General features: G+C 40.7%; 1 protein-coding gene across 1 annotated transcript in view; it reads right to left on the reverse strand.

Moving 5' to 3' along the window:
• atp6v1ba (ATPase, H+ transporting, lysosomal, V1 subunit B, member a) overlaps window positions 1–24,615 on the reverse strand; it is a 61,100-nt gene that overhangs the window by 20,418 nt on the left and 16,067 nt on the right. Inside the window, exons 2-7 of the mRNA XM_080205841.1 lie at window positions 20,298–20,353; window positions 19,447–19,545; window positions 14,679–14,772; window positions 12,988–13,065; window positions 6,489–6,628; window positions 1,523–1,624 (exon numbers count right to left, since the gene is read on the reverse strand). Coding sequence (XP_080061967.1) covers window positions 1,523–1,624; window positions 6,489–6,628; window positions 12,988–13,065; window positions 14,679–14,772; window positions 19,447–19,545; window positions 20,298–20,353 — 569 coding nt within the window. The remainder of the gene's footprint in view (window positions 1–1,522; window positions 1,625–6,488; window positions 6,629–12,987; window positions 13,066–14,678; window positions 14,773–19,446; window positions 19,546–20,297; window positions 20,354–24,615) is intronic.

Consider the following 24,615-nt stretch of genomic DNA (forward strand, 5'->3'; position numbering starts at 1 on the left):
ATGATGAGAACTACAGATTTACCGTCTAATAAGTATGCTGAAAGACATTCTAAAGGAGAGAACAAATGAAGCATGCAGAGAAATATGGAAGGAGAACCAGAAATTGCTTTTATGGGAGGTGAGTGGCATTTGACAAATACATTTGGTACCAAAGAAATAACTGACTTGGAAAAATTATATAATGCTGTTCGTGGCATGTTTCAATGCACTTCACATACAATTAATTACTTTTAAAATTTAGTGACTTATTAGGTAAATGCAGTTACCCCTGTTTATCCCACAAAATTCCAGTGGATGAATGACAAGTTAATCTGATGTTGGTTGAGGAAACAATGTTGGCCTATACACTGGGAGAACACCTTGAATAATGCCGTTAGGTCCTTGATCTCCAACTGATCTTGTGGTACTGGTAGGCAACACATCCAAAGGGCTACATTTCTGATAATGCATTATCCTCCCAGTACTGCATTTGAAAAATACTCTTAAATGATGTCAAATTGAACTCAGATTCAGGTAGTGATAATGTTAAATGACTTGAATTGACACACTGGAAACTCCATGCATATTATGTACCTGGATTTTGCCAGGTTGTTGACAGTGCAAAAGATTGATGTATAGAAATGTGGCTTGAAATGGAGGAGAGAGATTTCTGAAGTAGTTCAGAAACAGGGGAATGAGAGGATAAAAGATTGGAGTGCATAGAACGCTGTTGCAAGACAAATTGGAAACTGATTAACTTTATCATATGAATCTTTGCCATATTTTCATTACTAAGGCTGGTTGAAGGAGGTTTATATTGATTGTAATCACAGATTGTGTTAGAAAATAACCACAGGAGCCAGAAATGAAATGCACCCCCTCCTCCCCCACAAAAAATGCAGCACAGTACAGCCTTTTAAGATCACTGAGTGCCAACTCCATTCTCAGGAGGTTTGTTCTTTTACCTTCCATGCACGATGTATAAAAGCCAAGAACTTGGATATCCCAGTTCATTTGATGCTATGGTTTTCAGTATCAGATTTACATATTTGTATTGGTTCATGACACAGAGGGCACTAAGTTATAGAAGAGCTCAAATGCTACACGCCAATAAAATGCTACTATCATGAACAACACAGCATTCAATGCACCTCATTCATACCCATATTGTGATTGCAAAATGATTTTTTGCTGTTTCTCGTTGGGCAGTATCCCTCCATCCTTAAACATGTAAAATTTTGTCCTTTAATCCAGAAAAGTAATGAAGTATTTCATAATTAGGTGTGTTCCTCTATACCATACCCAATATGCTTCATGCAAAAGAGTAATCTTAGATCAGTTCAAGCAGAAATAAGACCATGTATTCCTTATAGCACAAAAGATTTGACAGCCGCAGCCAGTTATAAGCATGGCATTTTTCGAAGGCAAGAATTTCACATCAGTCCTTGAATTTAGTTCAAAAGAATATTAATAGCAACACAATTAATTGGTAGACCAATAAACAAATTCGACACAGCTTCCGTCCTCTTTCTAATTCACTTACACCCATAGCAGCAAACACAATGGCAAAATTCTCTGCACTGTAGTCCATGACATCTTTGGATTTTTGAACTAAGCCAGCTTGGCGGCAGATTTGGGCAGCAATCTGGAAAACATTTCAGATATTTTATGAGATGTATTTACCAAAGGTAGTGTTCTTCATGCACCCCAAATACCATTTTCCTTTCACTTTTAGCAAATGAGAAAGTTTCCAGCTCTTTTCATCCTTCATTTTTTTGTACTTCAAATTGAGTGAAACACTCTTCTGCGAAACCTTCTCTACCTTAAAGACATACACACACACACATTTGCTATGTAGTATAGTACTTCAGGCAGGGCAAATTCCTGTTCAAGCATAGATTTCAGAATTTACCAACAACTTCTAGTCATAATCAAAACCAGCACAAAAAATGAAAGTGCAGAAAAAAAACAAGAACAGCAGTTTATTCTAAACTCAGCAGTAAAGTGACTTGTTTTTCAGGGGTCAAAAAATTGCCCACTAGTCACTTGATAGAACTTTAGTACTGCTGAAAAAGAGAGATGCAATTAAAGTTTTTTTGTCTTGCACTCATTAGGATAGACACAAAAATGCTAAATTTCATTGGGAATTTATACTCATAAGAAAAAGGGTGCATACACCCAAGTAGATAGTGTGGTCATGGGTTCCCCTCTGGGGCAGGCGCTCACTCTCATTTTTCTTGGTTACCACAAAAAAAATGAGCTTTTGTTGGAATGACCCCTAATCTCCCATCAATTTTGTATTTCCGATATAGACATGTTTCCTATAGCACTTGCTGAACAATTCCAACTGTGCTAAGAACTACACTAACAGTCAATTTAAGAATATCAGTTGGGCTCAAAATGCAATATTCATATGCAGGGACTTGTCCTGAGTGAACATACCCAAACATAGTATCTTTTATTGAATAAAAAGTGCGGGGAAAAAAATAGTTCCCTGGTGCAGTCACCATGGTAACATGACCAAACAAAGCTGGATAAGCGGCTTCAGCTCAGTGCAAGAGGCCAAGACAGCAAGGCAGGCCTGAGGGGACAAGTCCCCAGGAAGGGGGTGGGTTGACTGGAACCTCACTGCCTTTGGGGAAGATGAGAGGGGAGGGGAGGAGGGGTCAAATCTTTCACTGCACTTGAAATTGGCCAATGGTTGTTGTTAACCTATTTCAAAATTTCATTGTTTAAAATAATAATTCTTCCATTAAGTTAGGATTACACTATTTAGAACAATGGATTCCAAATCTACAGCATCCTACATCTGTTGTAGGAATTTCAGAGCCGTGAAACAGTGTGGGTGAGAACTGTAAGCAGGTAGGAGGCCAGCCAAGTTTTGATATTCAAATCCAAAATCTTAAATAGGCAACTGCAAATATCACATCACTCAAAACGTGAGAAATTTTATTGTTGCATTGTCGATTCTGAAATCAACCTCACTTCCAAACCTTAAAGGCTTGGGTTATCTGTGCCATGTTTAAGGGGCACGCTCTTAAAGCTTCTAAAGGCACACCAAGTTACTGGAGCGGCACAGTGGCACTGTGAAGCATTGCTGCCTCATAGGTCAGGGACCTGGGGTTCAATTCCCAGCTTGAGTCACTGTCTATGCTGAATCTGCACACTCTCCTTGCCTGCATGGATTTCCTCCGGGTGCTCCAGTTTCTTCCCACAATCCAAAAGACATGCTGGTTAGGTGCATTTGCCATGCTAAATTCTTTCTTGGTGTACCCGAACAAGTGCCAGAGTGTGGCAACTAGGGGACTTGCGTAGTAACTTCATTACATAAGTAAACCTACTTATGACACCAACAAAATAATAAAACACATAAGAACATAAGAAATAGGAGCAGGAGTAGGCCATCTAGCGCTTCGAGCCTGCCCCGCCATTCAATAAGATCATGGCTGATCTGAAGTGCATCAGTTCCACTTTCCCGCTCTCTCCCCATAACCCTTAATTCCCTTGTCTGTCAAAAACTTATCTACCCGTGACTTAAATATATTTAGTGAGGTAGCCTCCACCAATTCAACGGGCAGAGAATTCCAGAGATTCACCACCCTTTGAGTGAAGAAATTCCTCCATAACTCTGTTCTAAACTGTCCCCACCTTATCTTGAGGCTGTGCCCTCTAGTCCTGCTATCTTTTCTAAGCGGAAAGAATCTCTCTATCTCTACCCTATCCATCCCTTTCATTGTCTTATATGTCTCTATAAGATCCCCCCCTCATCCTTCTAAACTCCAACGAGTACAGACCCAGTCTACTTAGTCTCTCTTCATAGTCCAACGCCCTCATCTCCGGTAGCAGCCTAGTGAACCTCCTCTGCACTCGCTCCAAGGCCAAAATATCCTTGCGCAAGTGCGGCGACCAAAACTGCACACAGTACTCCAGCTGTGGCCTCACCAGTGCCCTGTACAGTTGCAGCAAGACCTCCCTGTTTTTATATTCTATCCCCTTCGCTCTAAAGGCCAGCATCCCATTCGCCTTCTTGATCACCTGCTGCACCTGCAGACTGGGTTTTTGTGACTCATGCACAAGGACCCCCAGGTCCCTCTGCACCGTAGCATGCTGCAGCTTTTCACCCTTTAAACAGTAATCCCTCCTACTATTATTTCTGCCAAAGTGGATAACCTCACACTTGCTAACATTGTACTCCATCTGCCAGGTCCTCGCCCAGTCGCTCAGCCTATCCAGATCCCTCTGCAGACTTTCCACACCCTCCGCATAATTTGCTTTTCCACTCACCTTTGTGTCATCAGCAAATTTCGTCACCCTACACTCAGCCCCTTCCTCCAGATCATCTATATAAATGGTAAATAGCTGAGGCCCCAGCACCGATCCCTGTGGCACTCCACTAGTCATCAACCGCCAATCAGAATAGCACCCACTGATACCAACTCTCTGCCTCCTATTAGACAACCAATCCTCTATCCATGCTAACACCTTACCTCCAACTCCATGCACCCTAACATTCTGAAGCAACCTTTTACGAGGCACCTTATCAAACGCCTTTTGAAAATCTAGAAACACCACATCCACCGTTCCCCTCTGTCTACCACACTAGTCACATCCTCATAGAAATCCAATAAGTTTGTCAAACACGACTTCCCCTTAACGAATCCGTGCTGCGTCTGCTCTATCAAACCATTCCTTTCCAGGTGCCTCGCTATTTCTTCTTTGATGACGGATTCAAGCACTTTTCCAACTACAGATGTTAAACTAACCAGCCTATAATTCCCTGCCTTTTGTCTGCTACCTTTTTTAAACAGCGGCGTAACATTAGCCGTTTTCTAATCTTCCGGCACGTCCCTGGAATCCAGCAAATTTTGGTAAATAATCACTAAAGCATCCACTATCACCTCTGCCATTTCCTTCAGAACCCTGGGATGCATTCCATCCGGTCCTGGGGACTTGTTCACCATCAGTCCCGTTAGTCTATCAAGCACTACCTCTCTAGTGACAGTAATCGCATTCAGGTCCTCAACTCCTACCATCCTTCTATCTTTAATATCTGGCAAACTATTCACATCCTCCTCCGTGAAGACCGAGGCAAAAAACTTATTTAAGGCCTCCACCATTTCCTCATCTCCCACCACTAAATCCCCCCTCTCATCCTCTAAGGGTCCAACATTCACTCGAGCCAGCCTCCTCCTCTTCATATATTTGTAAAAACTCTTACTGTCCTTTTTTATATTTAGTGCTAGTTTAGCTTCATAGTCTGTCCTTCCTTTCTTTATCAACTTCTTAGTCATTCTTTGTTGATTTTTAAACCTTTCCCAATCTTCTAATTGCCCACTACTTTTAGCCACTCTGAACGCATCAGCTTTTAATTTAATACTCTCCTTTACATTTCAAAAAAGGCCCATTCTGGAAAAATCAATCTTCTTAAATGTGAACAGTGCATACAGAACTTCCAAAACTCCATGATACAAGATATAAATATTCAAAATAAAGTATTCAAGGAATACACTGCCGTTGGAGTTCAAATATAATTCCTGTTAAATGTTAAGTTTGTGAATAATCGATTCAACTTAAAGTGGAATCGTTTGTTCTTTGTACTTCAGTGGGACAAAGAAGAAAAGTACAGCACAGAAACAGGCCTTTCATCCTTCCAAGCCTGTGCTGATCATGGTGTCCTAACAAAAAAACCTTCTGCCCTTACTCGATCCATATTTCCCTTTTCATGTACACATCCAAATGCCTCTTAAATGTTGCTAATGTGCCTCCTCTGCACGTTCCAGGCACCCACTACTTCATGTGAAAAACTTAGATCACACATCTCCCTTAAACTTTTCCCCCCTCATCTTGAACCTGTGCCCCTTTGTAATTGGCACTTCCACCCTAGGAAAAAGCCTTTGACTATCCACTGTATCTATGCCTCTCATAATTTTATAGACCTAAAATGAAGTGCGCTGTGTCACTGAAAAGGTTTGGAACCACTGATGTAAACTAAATAATTTAGCAGTACCTTTTTCTGTTATTAATTCACTTTCTACAGTCTCTAGATGCCTGCAAGAAAGCTGTTCATGTGACCACTCAGCCCAGAAGGAGACTGTTAGCAAGATTCAACCATGGGAATGAAGAGGAAACATTGAAGCTTACCTTAAGTTTGTCCTGTAGATGTCTAAATATATGTCACTGGTCTGTGGGAACCTTGGTTGAACTTTGATTCCTGCCTAAACCAAAGCTCCAAGGCCAACTATAGCATCATAATTGCTATTCTGACTGAGATCCATTACCACTAGACAGAGATTTTATTTCATATTGGGTAGCAAACTTGTCAACCATTGAAAGTATATTAATTTCTACTAAAGTTATTGGGATTTCCTATACAAAGTCATAAATAATGGAGCAAAAAAAGTTAAACATTAGCAAATTGTAAAAACAATCTCATTTCTGTAAAATATTTATTGCTAACCGAGCCTACCATCTATAAAATAGAAATGATTGATTTTAGATTTTTTACAAACCTCATTATGTGGCAGACCTGCTGCTGAAAATATAGGAATCTTCTGTCCTCGAGCAATACTGTTCATACCATCTATTGCAGAGATTCCAGTTTGAATCATTTCTTCTGGGTATATACGACACTGTGGATTTATAGGCTGACCTAAAATGCAATTGAACCATAAACTATCTTTACAAAAATTAGGAATCATAAGAAGAGTAACATTATTCCAATATGAAGCAACTTTCATTTACAGAGCATCTTTAGTACCATGAGACATTTTTGTAGAATGTTATACAGAATTTGACAACCAGCAACATCAGGAAGTATTAGAACAAATGACCAAAAACTTGGTCAAAGAAATGGGTTTTTAAAGAGTGTTTTCCAGAAGGACGCAGAAAAATTTAGAGTGGAGATTGACGTGTTTGAGAGCTATGCAGCCGGAGACATGGCTACCAAAAACTTGGAACGATTAAAATAGATGATTTGCAAGAGGCCAGAATTGGAGGAGTGCAATTGTCTAGAGAGTTGTAAAGCTGGAAGGAATCATAGGGATATGGAGGACTAAGGACAATGACAAAGAGAAAAACAAGAAGATTTCAAAAATGCAGCATTACCCTACTTGGAGTCAATGTAGATCAGTGAGCACATGGATGGGGGAAATAGGTGAATCAATCTAATGCAAATTAGGATACAAGCCACATCATCAGTAAGTGCTCTTAGTGATGATGCAGATATATGGTCAGAAGCTCCCACTCACCTGTCGAAGGAGCAGCACTCCGGAAGCTAGTGGCATTTGCTACCAAATAAACCTACTGGACTTTAATCTGGTGTTGAGACTTCTTACTGGGAAATATAAGATCAAAGTTGTAAATAGTCTTGTTCTGCCTCTGCCAGATGCAACAGTCTGACAGGTTAAAGTTAGTGGAAGAGTTGAGGAATGTGGTAGTGAGGTAGAGCTGGGTGTCACGTAGAAACTGCTATTTTCTGATGTCACCAAGGGAACATGTAATGGGGAAATTGCAAGGGGGTGGGAATAGAGCCTCGGGAGACTGCAAAGGTAATGGTGAGGGAGTTGGAAGAGGAGCCATTGCAGGTGATTTCCCTGCTGCAACTAGACACATAAGAATGAAACAAGTGCAATACCATCCAAGTCTTCAATAGGTGTGACAAAGACATCTGTTGCATAAGCTTAAAACAGGAAGATATGAATAAAAAAATTAAAAATGTGAAAAAATACAGTAAGTCCTTGATATGGGGATGATAGAAATCAGGGTAGAATGCTGGAACTTTATACTGGGAAAATGAATGCAAATTGAGGCATTGTCTGGTGAGACAGCCAAAGGACTTGTATAATTTATTTAACTGCTTTGCAAGTGGGCAAAGAATAGGCAGTTGGAATTTAATATGGATAATTCTATTAAACACCTTAATGGAAGAATAAATGAGGACAGTGTAAAACTAGCCAAGAACAAAATTTAAATAAAGAGACTAAGAAGTATTATTAGGCTCAATGCTTCGTCTTTTTGATCATTGTGAAGTAGCCAAGCATACAGAATGCTCAACTACATTATATCAGAAGAGAATAAACCAAAGGATCTCACTTAAACACTATATTGTTCTCTAGATACATTGCATCTTGACAAAAACTGTGTCCAGTTGTAATCACAAATATAGTGGGAGACATTCAGGCAAGGCAGAAGAGCTAGAAAGCTGTTTCCAAAGTTAAGCAAAATGTGAGTAAGTATCTACACTTCATTGATCCTCAGTCTTTCCAGATAAGACAATCACCTGAGACCAAAATAACTAATGACCCTATTGCTACTGCTAGTTCCCCCATTGGGAATGATACCAAGAGAAGGAACATCTACAGAAGTTCTTGGGAATACATCCACGGTCGGACACAGCCAAATTCCAGGATGACATATTCTACCAGCAAGGCATCCATGTCTGCCAGATCACTTTTTCTATTGATTGTATTGTATATAATCATGTTGCACAGCCTGTGTACGTAATATTTTTGATGTTAGATATAACCATCTCAATAATTTGTCATGGTGGCCTTGAAGTAAAGGGGAAGGAATAAGTTAAGTAAGTTTATTTATAAGTCACAAGTAGGCTTACATTAACACTGTAATTAACTTACTGTGAAAGTCTTCTGTAGTCACATTCTGGCACCTGTTCAGTTTGTTATATATCAGGGATAGTTACACTATTGCAGCATGGCCCCTTTAAGAGAATGACCATGTGGTCACTCCATGACATCATCCACCCTTCTGGAGGCTTGCAGCCTAGAACTTAACCCTGTAAAAAATCATCTCCGCAATAAGGGTGTTTGCTGTAGTCTGTTCCAATGCTTGCATAGTACTTCTATGTTACTTGTTTTTGCACCCCACACCATCAATACTGCATAGCACCAGGCAATTCCTGGTCACCACCAGCAAAACAATCCAATTTGAAAACATTTTTGTTGTCTTCAATACTGTAAAAGCTGCACTTAAAATGCACTTCATAAACTGATACAACATTGTCTTTGAATAGGTAAATTCCTCTATTGATGCACTTCTACCTCCACTCTATTTGGTTGCAAAAAATATGTGGATCGTAAGTCCTGTCCGCAGTTATTCATCACTTACATCATTTATATTTCAACAGAGATAAATGAACCCAAACTTGTCAACTTGTAATGCATACTTACACCAAAAAAAAACAGAATTAGCCAATAATTTGAATTAAGAAATGGAAAATGCAACAAAAGGAGACTTTAATGCCTAAAGAATTAAATCAGATATTTGAATTAAGAAACTTTGAACTGAGAGTCGATAGTATTACTGGGACATGACTTCATAGAACCATGGAACATTATAACACAGAAACAGACCTTCTGGCCCTTCTTGGCTGTCCCAAACCATTTTTCAGCCTAATCCCACTGACCTGCAACTGGACCATATCCCTCCACACCCTTCTCATCCATGTACCTGTCCAATTTTTTCTTAAATGTTAAAAGTGAACCCGCATTTACCATTTCATCTGGCAGCTCAATCCACACTCCCACCACTCTCTGTGTGAAGAAGCCTCCCATAATGTTCAAATTTTAAAAATCAGAGTTAAGAAATCCCATAAGATTAACCTTAAAGATTTATACATTACTGAAATTTCTAGAACACAGGCATAAAAAATAACTTTTATTCTGCACATTGTTTGATTTTCTTTGCAGGTTAATTTCCTTGGACCAGAAAATACCATTCATGCTGATAAAGCAGCAATTATAACTTTCTATTGCAATGCATCTTTTTTCTCTAGGAAACACACTAACTCCAATTTACAGCCCTTTGCTAATCCAGATTAGCATATGTGCATAGAATCCGAGACTTTACATACATTAGAGATTGCCACAATGAGGATACAGGTAAGGGTAGAGGCCGAGGATGTCCCAATAATAGAGGGAGTAGGGGGCGTGAGTATGGTTGGTGGCGTTACGGCAAATAGGGTCCAGGTGAAGGCTGGGATGAAGGCACTTTATCTGAATGCACGAAGCATTCGGAATAAAGTGGATGAGCTGGTGGCGCAGATCAGCACAAATGGATATGATCTGGTGGCCGTTACAGAGACGTGGCTGCAAGGTGACAGGGACTGGGAGCTGAATGTCCAGGGGTATCAAGTGTTTAGGAAGGATAGGCGGGAGGAAAAGGGGGGGGGGGGGGGGGGTGCATAGCTCTGCTGATTAAGGGTAGCATCAGGGTGGTAGCAAGGGATGATATTGGAGCCAAAGAGCAGAAAGTGGAATCGTTGTGGGTAGAGATTAGGAACAGCAAAGGGAGGAAGACGCTGGTGGGTGTCGTCTATAGGCCCCCGAATAATGATCTGGAGGTGGGGCGGGCTGTTAACGCGCAAATAAGTGCGGCGTGCAGGAATGGGACGGCCGTAGTTATGGGAGATTTCAATCTACATATTGATTGGTCGACCCATGTTGGACGCGGTGGGCTCGAGGAGTTGTTCTTGGAATGCTGCCGGGATAGTTTCCTTGAACAGTGTGTGTTGGAGCCGACGAGGGAGCGAGCTATCTTGGATCTGGTGTTATGTAATGAGGTGGGTAGAATCAGGGACCTTGCGGTGAAGGATCCTCTTGGGGAGAGTGATCATTGTATGGTGGAGTTTCTGGTGCAGATGGGAAGAGGAGAAAGTGGGTTCCTTTGTTTGAACAGAGGGGAGTACGGTAGGATGAGAGAAGAATTGGCGAATGTGGACTGGGGGAGCGCGTTGGAAGGTAGGTCTGCTGAGGAGCAATGGAGGATCTTTAAGGAGATCTTTCTTGGTGCTCAACAGAAATTTATTCCGATGGTCAAAAAGGACGGTAGGAGGAGAGGTAATAAGCCGTGGATAACGAAGGAGGTGAAGGAAAGTGTTAAATTAAAAGCGGAGGTGTTTAGAGTAGCTAAGAGTAGTGGGCGAGAAGAGGATTGGGAGAGGTTTAAATGTCAACAAAGATTGACAAAGAAGTTGATAAAGAAGGGTAGGAGAAACTATGAAGCTGGGCTAGCGCTTAATATAAAAAAGGATAGCAAGAGTTTTTATAAATATATAAAAAGGAAGAGGCTGGCTAGGGTGAATGTTGGTCCCTTAGAGGATGAGAAGGGGGACTTAGTGGTAGGGGATGGGGATATGGCTAAGGTCTTGAATAACTTTTTTGTTTCTGTCTTCACGGAGGAGGACGTGAATAATTTGCCGGGTGTTAGAGATGGAAAGGTGGTAGGACTGAAGGGTCTCAATGACATTACTGTTACTAGAGAGGCGGTGCTCGACAGACTGGAGGGGCTGATTGTGGACAAGTCGCCAGGACCGGATGGAACGCATCGAGGGTTCTGAAAGAAATGGCGGAGGTGATAGTGGATGCCTTGGTGGTTGTTTTCCAGACGTCGCTGGATTCCGGGGAAGTGCTGGATGATTGGAAAACGGCTAATGTTACGCCGTTGTTTAAGAAGGGTGCCAGGCAAAAGGCAGGGAATTATAGGCCGGTTAGTTTAACATCTGTTGTAGGTAAAATGTTAGAATCCATCATCAAGGATGAAATAGCGAGGCATCTTGAGGGGAATTGCTTGATAGAGCAGACGCAGCACGGTTTCGTTAAAGGGAAGTCGTGTCTGACAAATTTACTGGAGTTCTATGAGGATGTGTCTAGGGCGGTGGATAGAGGAGAGCTGGTGGATGTGGTCTTTCTTGATTTTCAGAAGGCGTTTGACAAGGTACCTCACAAGAGGTTATTGCAGAAGGTCAGGGGACATGGAGTTGGGGGTAGGGTGTTAGCATGGATAGAGGATTGGTTGTCAAATAGGAGGCAGAGAGTGGGGGTCAATGGGTGCTATTTGGATTGGCAGATGGTGACTAGTGGAGTGCCCCAGGGGTCGGTGCTGGGGCCTCAGCTATTTACCATTTATATAGATGATATGGAGGAGGGAACCGAATGTATGGTGTCGAAATTTGCTGATGACACCAAGATTGGTGGAACGGCAAATTGTACGGAGGGTGTGGAGAATCTACAGAAGGATCTAGATAGGCTGGGCGAATGGGCCAGGAACTGGCAAATGGAATTTAATGTTGGCAAGTGTGAGGTGGTCCACTTTGGTAGGAATAATGGTAGGAAGGACTATTACTTGCGTGGCGAAAAACTGCAGCAGGCGACGGTGCAGAGGGACCTCGGGGTCCTTGTGCATGAGTCGCAAAAACCCAGCTTGCAGGTGCAGCAGGTGGTCAGGAAGGCTAATGGGATATTGGTCTTCATAGCGAGGGAGATTGAATATAAAAGTAGGGAGGTCTTGCTGCAGCTGTATAGGGCATTGGTGAGGCCGCAGCTGGAGTACTGTGTGCAGATTTGGGCGCCGTACTTACGCAAGGATATTCTGGCCTTGGAGGGAGTGCAGAGGAGGTTTACTAGGCTGATGCCGGAGTTGAGGGGGTTGAGCTATGAGGAGAGGCTGAATAAATTAGGCTTGTACTCGTTAGAGTTTAGAAGAATGAGGGGAGATCTCATTGAGACATATAAGATGATGAATGGGATGGATAGGATAGAGGTGGAGAGACTCTTCCCGCTCAGAAAGGATAGTAGGACTAGGGGGCACAGCCTCAAGATAAAGGGGGGGGGGCAGTTTAGAACCGAGTTGAGGAGGAACTTCTTCACTCAAAGGGTGGTGAATCTCTGGAATTCTCTGCCCGTTGAAGTGGTGGAGGCTACCTCGCTAAATATTTTTAAGACGCGGGTTGATGGGTTTTTGATAAGAGAGGGGATTAAGGGTTATGGGGAGAAGGCGGGAATGTGGAACTGAGCCACGACAGATCAGCCATGATCTTACTGAATGGCGGGGCAGGCTCGAAGGGCTAGATGGCCTACTCCTGCTCCTATTTCTTATGTTCTTATGTTCTTAATACATATCAAGCCGTGTCCCCATTTTCTTCATAGAACAGAATATTAAATAGACGAATTTTCAGTAGCATATTTCTCTCAGGTTTTACGGCCATCAACTTACCCATAATATCCAGAAAATCTTCAGCCAATACTGTTGGCCCTCTGTCAATGGGCTTCCCTGATCCATTGAACACTCTACCTGTAAAGGAAGAGTGTATTATTACTCAGTAGCAAAATTAACATTTTGGAACTGTCATAATTTGAGTAAAATAATTCAAACTACAGATGTATGAAGAGTAAATCGAATGTCAACTTCCCTCCACATTGGTGTCAGGGTGGGCTCTAATTTCAGATTCAGCCAATGTTCACTGTAAAGCTGCACTATTGGTGGAAAGCAAAATAGTTTCACGCAAATACTGCACTAAAAGTTAGTGAATTCAGTTTCTTAAAATACTCTCAAACATGAACAATATCAGATTTCAAATTATTCTTGTATCCAAGGCTCCTTACTGCAAATAAGTAACTTTAATCCAAACATTTCAAATTTTCAGATATATATTAACCTGCATACTTTGTTGTAAAAAGGGTAATCAGCAACTCTTGAAAAAGCAAATGCAACTGTGCTTCTACAGCCTCTTTGCAGCTTTGTTGTTCATTGACATTACAACGTATACTTCATAAACTGAAAAATGGACTAATAACAAAGTTTTCACCATTGTCTATGATGTTACCTTAAAATTGGAGTTACAGATTTGCAGTTAGTCAAGAGGGCACCAGAATCAAAGTGCAGTACGATAAAAATGGACTATTAACTCCATCCAGTCTTTATTTCTTCTTTTCTCCAAAAGAGCCACCTCATTCAATCTCTCTCTTACTCATCCCATTCCCTTGATATTCACGTTTTTCATTTTAAAAAATCTCTTTTGCTTCAAAAAAATGCATTCTGTTGCAACAAGACTGTAGCAGATAATTCTACATTGTCATACTCTCCGAAAGGAAAGATTCTTTTTCCTTAACATTTGTGTCTTTGTCACCATGTTATTGAATGGAAAAGTGCACTAAACAAAAACTAGAGACCTCTGAAAAGCAGAGTCAACAACATAAATTAAAAACTGATCCATTTTAATGATCTTCACCTTCTATGCATAATCAAAAACATTCACTGTGACGCCAACCCATTTCTTTTTTGGAGAAGACACTTACTAGGTCCACTTAAGCAGTATTTTAGTCAAACTCAAATAGAACTAAATAGGGTGGAAACAGCCCCTCACATAATTAGCTTCCCCACTTTGAAGTCCCTTCAAGTGTGATTCTCCTCACTAATTCTTAAAATAGTGAGCTAGAAACAGGTTTAAAAACCAAACATGTATGATTTAGTTTCAGCCACAAATAAAATTCAATTTTTTTCAAATTATTATGTCATTTTGAAGACCCAAAAGATTCTAATTCCAAATAATTATGTAATTTAAAAATAGATTTTTAAAATACTGCATATAATCATTGTTTCCAAGGCAGCTTTTGAACTTTACTAAAATGGAATTTAAATATTTGACAACACTAAGATACACTGCAAAATTAAATGAGAGAAACAATGTGCCAATAGCTAAAATTGACCTACAGCCTATTATTTCCTGTTATTTATTTTTATTAATTCATTCTTATTTAAAGATAACAATGCATTAATATTTTAAATGCATGATAGGAATGCCTTTGATATTTAATGATAATGTTATAAAATAAATTATCAATTCTATGGTTATACGAAGAAAGTGTCCTGCAGACAGCTTCCAATAGAGAATAGAATTTACTTACCAAGCATATCCTCAGACACAGGTGTGCGAAGTATATCACCTGTAAATTCACAGGCTGTTTTCTTTGCATCAATACCTGATGTCCCCTCAAACACCTGGGCACAATGAAAAAGGCATTAAAGTACACTTAAGATGTATGAAATTCACCCAACTTCTTCACTAAATGTTACAAGGGCTCAAGGTGTAGATCACGAGGAAAGGTTGCATGACCTAGGCTATTATTTCCTGGAACATGGAACAGGCTTGGCCAGCAAGCCTCATGGGATTTGCCACTGGTTCCCCATTTTTGGCTGAAAATAGATCCCCCCACCAAACACTTTCTCTCTCTCTCTCACTCCTCTTTCTCTCATATGCACACACTCATTCCTCTCCCTCACACGCAGGTACTTGCTCTCCTCTTCCTTATACATATCACTTGTTCCTTTCTCCATTACACACACTCCCTCTCATTTTCCTCACACCCTCACTCTCCTCTTTCCCTCGCACACATACGCCTGCTTACATATACACTTTCCTCTTTCCCTCACATGCACTCACTCATTCTCTTTCTCTCAAACACAGTCACTTTCTTCACATCAAGCACGCATACTCATTCCTCCATACACACCAATGCCCACTTCCCTCTTTCCCTTGCACACGCACATATTCACTCTCGGGCCAGAGCTCAGCCTATCATTCCTCACTAGGCCTCATACCCAAAGACAGATGGACTGAGTGCGAGCACGTGGGAAAGGGAAGAGTGAGTGTGTATGTGTGTGAGGAAAGACAGGAGCAAGTGTGCATGCATGTGTGATATAAAGAGTGTGTTTATGCACACGGAAAAGGGGAGTGAGAGTACATGAGAGAAGAGAGCAACTGTGTGCGTGAGAGAAAAAGGAGAATGAGTAATTGAGAGAGAGAGGGGAAGCGCAAGTTTGTGCATGCACGTGAGGGAAAGCGTGTATGTGAGCGCACACAAGAGAAAGGGAAGAGTGTGTGTGCATATGATGGGGAAATGGAAGACTGAATGAGTGCACGCATGGGACGGAAAGAGAGGACCCAGTTTGTGTGCATGGGAAGGAAAGAGCGTGAATGTGTGCGCGCGTGGGTAAGTTGTGTGCAAGGGAAAGAGGGAAGTGGGCATGGGTGTGTATGGAGGAATGACTATGCATGCTTGGTGTAAAGAAAGTGCCTGTGTTTGAGAGAAAGGGAGTGAGTGAGTGCATGTGAGGGAAAGAGGAAAGTGTGTGTGTAAGCAGGAGTATGTGTGCGAGGGAAAGAGGAGAGTGAGGGTGCGAGGAAAAGGAGAGGCAGTGTGTGTAATGGAAAAAGGAACAAGCGAGTGTGTATGAGAAAGAGGAGAGCAAGTGCCTGCAAGTGAGGAAGAGGAGTGAGTGAGTGCATACATATGACAGAAAGAGGAGAGAGCAAGAGAGAGAGAGAGCGAGCGAGAGCGAGGAAGTGGAGGGGGGGTCTATTTTCAGCCAGCACATGCCAGAACAAAAATGGGGGCACCAGTGGCAAATCCCATGAGACTAAGAATATCGGTTGTTGTTGGTGTGATCCCATTCAGATTTTTAGGAGTGGGGCGGACTGCCCCGATGCACGTGTGGGGAAGGTCGCTGCGATGCTCATGGGGGGGGGATGGTTTCCCATGTCAGTTCGGGGTGGGAAGGGGTATCCTTTTAATGCAAGTCAGGGAACCCTTTAAAAATTGCACCTCAATTTCTGTGGAACAACATAGCTGGTTCCATCAGGCCCCACCCACTAGAAAAGCTACAGAAACCACACCCCCAGATTCACCTTGCACAGAGTGTCAGAGCATCTGGAGTGCGTGTGTGTGTAAGTAACAGGAGATAGACTGCGTGCACAAAAGAGGTTTGTGTATGAGACAGCTCAATTTCCTCAGCTAAATTTTTTGTGTAATTTTCAGACCCCATCAGAGAAAGGCCTTGGTCAGTGTCAGAAAACTATAGTTAGAAAGCAAAACTCGAGATAATATAACTATTTCTAACGAAGCAGGGAAAGAGTGGAAAAGGAATGGCTTGCTGCTCTGGTCAGAATCCATCATGAAGGGAAATAATTTTAAATTGGCATTTAGAGAGCAAGATGTTTTGAAGACATTTTTGAAGTGTTCGGAATCTGGAAGCTTCATTTTAGTGGTGGCAGAGGAGATTTTTGTATCTCAAAGGAAATTTGGATACAATTTTAAAATGAAGTAAGATATAGCATAACTATTTGAGGAAAGATTAAGACAGTGAAATATGTTTTGGATTGACCAAGCACAATGAACTGAATGGTCTCATTCTGTACTATTAACCCTTTTGTTCATCTTGGCTTCAGGAAGGAATTGGAGGCTAACGGTGGAGGAATCAAACCATTTGAGATAATATCATAGAATCCTTGCAGTACAGAAGGCAGCCTTTTGGCCCAACGAGTCTGTACCGACCACAATCTCATAAGAACATAAGAAATAGGAGCATGATAGGCCATCTAGCCCTTCGAGCTGCCCCACCATTCAATAAGATCATGGCTGATCTGTCGTGGCTCAGTTCCACATTCCCGCCCTCTCCCCATAATCCTTAATCCCCTCGCTTATCAAAAACCCATCAACCCGCGTCTTAAAAATATTTAGCGAGGCAGCCTCCACCACCTCAACGGGCAGAGAATTCCAGAGATTCACCACCCTTTGAGTGAAGAAGTTCCTCCTCAACTCCGTTCTAAACCGCACCCCCCTTTATCTTGAGGCTGTGCCCCCTAGACCTACTGTCCTTCCTGAGCGGGAAGAGTCTCTCCATCTCTATCCTATCCATCCCATTCATCATCTTATATGTCTCAATGAGATCTCCCCTCATTCTTCTAAACTCTAACGAGTACAAGCCTAGCTTATTCAGCCTCTCCTCATAGCTCAACCCCCTCAACTCCGGTATCAGCCTAGTAAACCTCCTCTGCACTCCCTCCAAGGCCAAAATATCCTTGCGTAAGTACGGCGCCCAAAACTGCACACAGTACTCCAGCTGCGGCCTCACCAATGCCCTATACAGCCACAGCAAGACCTCCCTACTTTTATATTCAATCCCCCTCGCTATGAAGGCCAGCATCCCATTAGCCTTCCTGACCACCTGCTGCACCTGCAGGCTGGGTTTTTGCGACTCATGCACAAGAACCCCGAGGTCCCTCTGCACCGTCGCCTGCTGCAGTTTTTCGCCACGCAAGTAATAGTCCTTCCTACCATTATTCCTACCAAAGTGGACCACCTCGCACTTGCCAACCTTAAATTCCATTTGCCAGTTCCTGGCCCATTCGCCCAGCCTATCTAGATCCTTCTGCAGACTCTCCACACCCTCCGCGCAATTTTCCATGCCCTATTCCCGTAACCCTCATTTACTCTGCTAATCCCCCTGAAATGAGGGTCAATTTAGCATAGCCAATCAACCTAATCTGCACATCATTGGATTGTATCACAGTATCAGAGCTATGAGGTAGTGTTGCAAACAGATGTAGTTGTGATATTTGAATTTGAGATCAACATAGCGTAGCAGCTTTCAACAGTGCAAAATGATGGCATGTGCAAGCAAATCCACGGCACAAGTTCAAGGAATGGATACAGACACCAGATTACACTGGTGTGGTTCCCAGACACTTAATGAATGCACTGCAAAATTAAACCATACAAAGAGGATTTCAGATTTAATCCTTCATCTTTGAGTAGCTAACTGGTCTCAACCATAGGAATGATGATAACACTGTACCTCAGGAACCAAGATTAGAGATAAAAATTGGTCTGAACACCAACTGGAATACAGAACATTGTGCATTCAAGCAAAGTATTGTCTTTGGCTCTATGGCCTCTAACTGCACTTGAACAGCTAACTTGCACTGATTATTCAGGCTCATAATACATTGCCCATTTAAGTTGCCAGATCTCTGGGACCACATGCCAGAATTAATCTCTGCCTTGGCAAAAGACTGGATGAAAATAATTTAAAGACCAAAAAATATGGGTGGCATGGTAGCATAGGGTTCGAATCCCAGCTCAGGTCACTGTCTGTGTGGAGCTTGCGCATTTTCCCTGTGTCTGTGTGGATTTCCTCCGGGTGCTCCGGTTTCCTCCCACAGTCCAAAGACATGCGGGTTAGGTTGACCGACCATTCTAAATTGTGCCTCAGTGTCCCAGGATGCATAGGTTAGAGGGATTAGTGGGTAAATATGTAGGGATATGGGAATAGGGCCTGGGTCGGGTTGTGGTTGTTGCAGACTTGACAGGCCAAATGGCCTCTTTCTGTGCTGTAGGATTCTGTGATAACAATGCATTTTCCAAGACATGGAAGCAATGTTAAAGAATTAAAAGGTTAAAAGTTTTTGAGCAATGAAGATGGTTTGAAATAAAGACTGTTTTAAGTTAGAAAATTAATATGTTAAATATAGATAATTCACTGTGAAAAACTGAAGTAAACACAACAAAGCAACTTTTCTCACTACCCACTCCCTATATGTTGCTTGGTGTCAGGAAGATTAGCAGGGCAAGTAGATGCGGCTACGAGTCTATGGTCTAGGTAAGATTCTTGTCAGTGTAGGCTCAATGAGTCGAATCGCTGCCTTCTGGACTGTAGGGATTCTATGATTCTATCAACTGTGATGGGTTGAATGAGGCTTCAAAACCAAGGAGATACTTGAAACATTTCAGGAAAAAGTCCTAACGAGTTCTTTGGAGAACAGAAATAATTAGATAATTTAATCAATAAATTTACTAAACATTCATTCCAATGTTATACTATTCAAACTCCTACCTGTACTACAGCCTTACTGCCACTAACTTCCAGAACTTGTCCACTTCGGATGGATCCATCAGGAAGAGTCAAATGTACAATCTCTGCATACCTTGGAAACTAACAGCAAAGAAAAAGAAACACTTGAGTTTTAGCTGAGAATAAATCAGATTACAAAATTCCAAACACCACTTTAATTCAATATTAATATTTGAATGTTGGAAGAATTTACCAAAAACACAAATTGTACACTAGCTGAAAATAATAATAATTTGATAAATATTTATATCAAGAGAGAATTTTGCATAGAATTGATATGCTTTGGAGGACTGCGCAGTCGTACCTACACCACATGTACAATAACATTCAAGATGGTGGCTTACCACCATCAAAGGCAATTAGGGTTGGGCATTAGTCTTTCCAGCAATGTCCACATCCCATGAATGAATTGAAAAAAAGTTGAAGTTTGTACGATGCTATTGCTGATTTTTGCAAATGCCAACACTCATTACTAGTTCTTGCCAGTCCTATTTCACCTCATTCCCACACATTTCCTGCTCTAAACACAACACTTGAACGCATGCTGATTCAAACATGGTCGTTAGTTATTTGCATTTTTATTGCTCGGCAACCAAATAACTTCAGATGATAAAGGACATTTTACTTAAGTATCTAAATTTAGATTCAGCTGCAGTAAGACCAATTGAATAGACAGAGGTACTAATTAGGAGTTGTTTTATAAGCACTCTATTGAAGTCCTGATATCAGCACAACCTTTCTTGGCAAAACATTTTAGTTATTATTTTGTTAGGATTCAAACTTATGACTGACATTCAGAATTACCCACATTAAGTTTTTACTGTGATAAATACCTTTACTTGGTCCAAAATCACCAGTGGTCCATTAACGCCAGACACAGTCTTGTATGCTATTAGAAATAAAATTCACAAGAGAATGACAGCTCAATTCAGATACGTCATCAAACTCAAAGCAAAATACAATAAACAGATTACCAATCTAATGCTTTTGTAGTGTTAAGTCTGCAAGTAAAACTAAATACAGTTGGTATAAACATATGGATTTAATTTTTACATTTTCACTGTCTGCTATTACAGGGCAAAAGCACAACATAACACTTGCCAATATATCCAGTTTCTTTGAAATCTGTTGTTATCTGTTTACTAAAGGATTTCCTTTCTGCATCAGCATGGTTACAGAGACCATTTTTAATGGAGTTTAATGAAAAATAAGATCCATAGAATATTTCAATTGCTGGTCAAGCCCTACAACAATAGCATAATTCACCATTTGATGGAGTAGGCACAATGGCATTACTGTTGTATGGGTGGTCAACTGAGTCTTATAGAATTGCAGGAAAGGAATTTTTGCAGCATGATTTTGATACTTTATCAAAATCCAAAACTGCTTTATTAATATTGAACTGCAACTCCAGCTAGTTCTCTCAGGTAAAACAGCAGTACAGGGGGAGACAAGCTATTACCTAGCTTTTTTTTTGCTTTACATGGGAAAATATTAACCATGCAGACACAGGAGACAATTTGACTATGGTTGACATTTGTTTCTGATCAGCCTTCTCTCACATCTGTGGTGGCTGAAGTAAGGACTGCATTGTTTCGATAGGCCTCTATCACGCTTTGCTTTTTGTGTAATCCGTCAATCTCTTCACCGATATCAAAGCTGCAAGGAAATTAGAACAGACCAGCTCTACTGCAGTGCACTAAAGCTTAGCGGGGTGCATCCACTATGCAACTAATTAGGCTGCAGCCAACAGAATAAACCTGTCAATGTTCGCTTGCTGTTTCCCACACACCTGCATTTCATTCACTAATAAGCAAACATCGGGAAAAGCAAGGCAAACTGCTCGAGCATGAAAACCATATAACAGTGTTGCAATCAACTAAAGTATTTCTAGTTTCCTTTTAAAAGTTGCATAACACAAACTAAGGAATACTCCTGAACCAGACAATCCACTCAGTTACTTACTGAGAAAGTAATATTGCTAAATCTACTGTAAATAGTCCTAAACATAGAACATTTAATTCTATTAATTTTTCAAAAAGCTTCAGGTTAATCATCTTGAGTGGATCTTTCATCTTAATAACGTTCTACCCAGCCTGCCTTGGACATTTTTTTTAAAGTACCAATTTGCCAGTGCAGAGATCTTCAGTGTGACCACTCAACAACGCACAATTAAACCTGAACAATGACTAATGGGGAAATAAGTTAACCAGGTATTGCAGCAAATAGGGAAGAGGTACCATTTATGGCAATAAACTTAATTTCAGGTCATTGAATGGTGCATTTGATATATTCAACTACACAATTTATAGTGCTAAATACATGTTTTTGACATGTGTTTCATTATTAGTACAATAAGTGATAGCCAACTGGCTGAAGAACAAAACATTTAATTCAGACAAAGTTTAAAAAGAAACTCAATACAGCAAATTCAATATTTTGCTGTCAAGGCTGACATTAATTACAAAAATTTATAATTTGAAATGTATTAATATAATGAAAACATATATAATTTTCCACATGGAATATGAAATTGGATTAGGTGATAAAGTGTTCACTCTAATGCCATGTTTAATATAAAGAAAGCATTTTACATTGTTTTGAAATTAGGAGTTTAGACTCCTTGCACAATTTAATTCAGTGGTTCACCCCCCCCCCCGCCCAACCCCCAACCCCGCAATCCATCAGGAAGCACCATTTCAATTATAAATAAAAACTCTCTCCACCCCTTCCCTACTTGAGCTCAAGTACACAGCCCCCTGTTTAACATGCAGCTCCTGAGCAGGTCACAAGGCCGCCTGTTCAGCTGCCAGCAGCTTTTGTGTACAAAGATGTTAATTGGTTCTAATCCCTTCATAGAAGCTGTTTTGGTAGCCTGACCCAGCACCCTGAAGGACACCTTGGTGTGAAATACTAAGAACCCATTCAAGTAGGAGTGAAAGAAAGCAGTGTGCATTCCAACACATTTGATTTAAAAGGCTGGAGGGTACAGCATCATTCTAAAACTGAATAAATCTTGCAAGTTGTGGTAACAGTGAAGTATGCTCTCTTCCGAGATGTAACCTAATAAGAGTGCCAAAACTTTAAAACTTTCAAAATAATATGGCCAAATTACAGAACATTTTACACATTACCCAAATCAAAACTAGATAGCAATACTAGGTTAGTTCACTTTATATACTTCACAGTCTCAATCATGCTAATCTTGCTAAGTCAAGAATATCCTTATATATAGTTTATTGAAAAGGTTCTTGTGTCAGATCTGCTTTGCTTTTTCCATTATCCCCCAATAACATGTTACAAAAAACCAGCACTGCCCCCATGTCCAAACATACTGTCCTTCCCTCCTTACACCCCAATCTTACTATGAAAGAAGCTCATTAGCCATTATTATTATTCTAACCCTGCATTATGGCACTAAATTTGGTATTTTTAGGGTTTTAAGGCTTCCATTCATTTGGCAGCTAGTTATCTGTTAACTGAGCTAGTTAACTAGGCAGGACACCAATTTAAATGGGTTTATGGATTTGTAATACTTCAGGGTTGTATTTCACAATGCTGTACCAAAATGTTAAACATAAATACTCAACTGGTAACATCATTCTATTGAAGCTGTGCTTCATTAAGATGTTATCTGATTGTGATATTTACATTAAACTAGTAATGTGAAATACAAGAACAGTTTCCATGTACAAAAAGAGTTTAAAATCTTACGAGAGGATTTTTAAAACCAACAGCATTAATCATAAGTCTATTTTTAGAAATAGATTTATAATTAAAAGCAGAGCAAGAATAGAGGGTCAGTAGGTCAAAGCTAGCAGATTAAACATTGCTTGTGCTTAGGTCACAGGCTTGGTTCTATACAGCCATTTAGATATTACACACAAAAAAAATTCAAATTATTGTATATGGTAACAGGAAGTGATTTTTCAATACAACTCAATTTCTAAAATGATGCTCTTATACTTATTTTTTATTGATTAATGTCACAAGTAGGCTCACCATTGGCCAGCAGCAGGATCTCCTGATCCCACCACTATCAACAGGGTTTCCAGTTCAATGCAATCCCTGCTGCCAGAGGCTCACCGTTGGCAGGAGCAGCAGATCCTACTGAATGGCCGGAATATTCAGGTCCAAGTGTCACATCCTTAATAATAGGCCCTAACTGACATCTAGCTAACAGGTCTATAATTCTTAGCTTTCTCTATCCCTCTCTTTTTAAACAGTGAAATCATATTTTCTACTTCCTAATTTGCAGGAGCCTTTCCAGGATCTATAGAATTTCCAAAGATAACTATCAATGCATCCATTATCTCCAAAGCCTTCTCCATCAACATTGTGATATATAACTTACCTAGTCCTGTGCATTTATCAATCTCCAATTCAATTAATTGAGTGCCACCTCTTTATTAATACTAATTTTATTCAGTACATTATTTTCACAAGTCCCTTGTTTGCTTAGAATTTCTGGGAGATTTTCTGCATCTTCATCCCTGAAGAGCGATGCAAAGTAACTATTTAGTTTTTCCACCATTTCCCTATTCCCCGTTATGAATTCTCCTGTCTCTGCTTGTAATGGACCCACATTTGTCCTTATTAATCTTTTCCTTTTTACGTACGTAATAAAGCTTGTATAGTCTGCCTTTATGTATCTTGCTAGCCAGCACTGATATTCTCTTACAGTCATTGATGTTTAGAGCTTTTAACCCAACTTATCCATGTGCCCTTTTTCACGGCTAAGCTGGTCCCAATTTCCTGCGTTTGGCCCAAATCCTTCTATACCCATCTTACCCATGTAACTGTCTAAATGCTTTTTACAAGACATAATTGTACCGGTCTCTACCACCATCTCTCGGCAGCTCATTCCAGACATTCACCATCCTCTGAGTGAAATAATTGCCCCTTTGAATGCTTTTGTATCTGTCCCCACTCACCTGAAACAAATGCCCCCTAGTTTTAGACTCCTCTACCTTTGGGAAAGGATGTTGACTATCTAGCTGATCAATGCCCCTTATTATCTTATAGACCTCTATAAGGTCACCCCTAAGCCTCCCACGCTCCCAGGGAAAAAATCCCAGTCTATCCATCCTCTCGTTATAACTCAAACCATCAAGTCCTGGTAGCATCCTAGTAAATCTTTCCTGCATGCTT

This window comes from Carcharhinus amblyrhynchos, chromosome 17, assembly GCF_965287045.1.
Source record: "Carcharhinus amblyrhynchos chromosome 17, sCarAmb.v2.hapA, whole genome shotgun sequence".
In the NCBI taxonomy this organism is placed as follows: domain Eukaryota; kingdom Metazoa; phylum Chordata; class Chondrichthyes; order Carcharhiniformes; family Carcharhinidae; genus Carcharhinus; species Carcharhinus amblyrhynchos.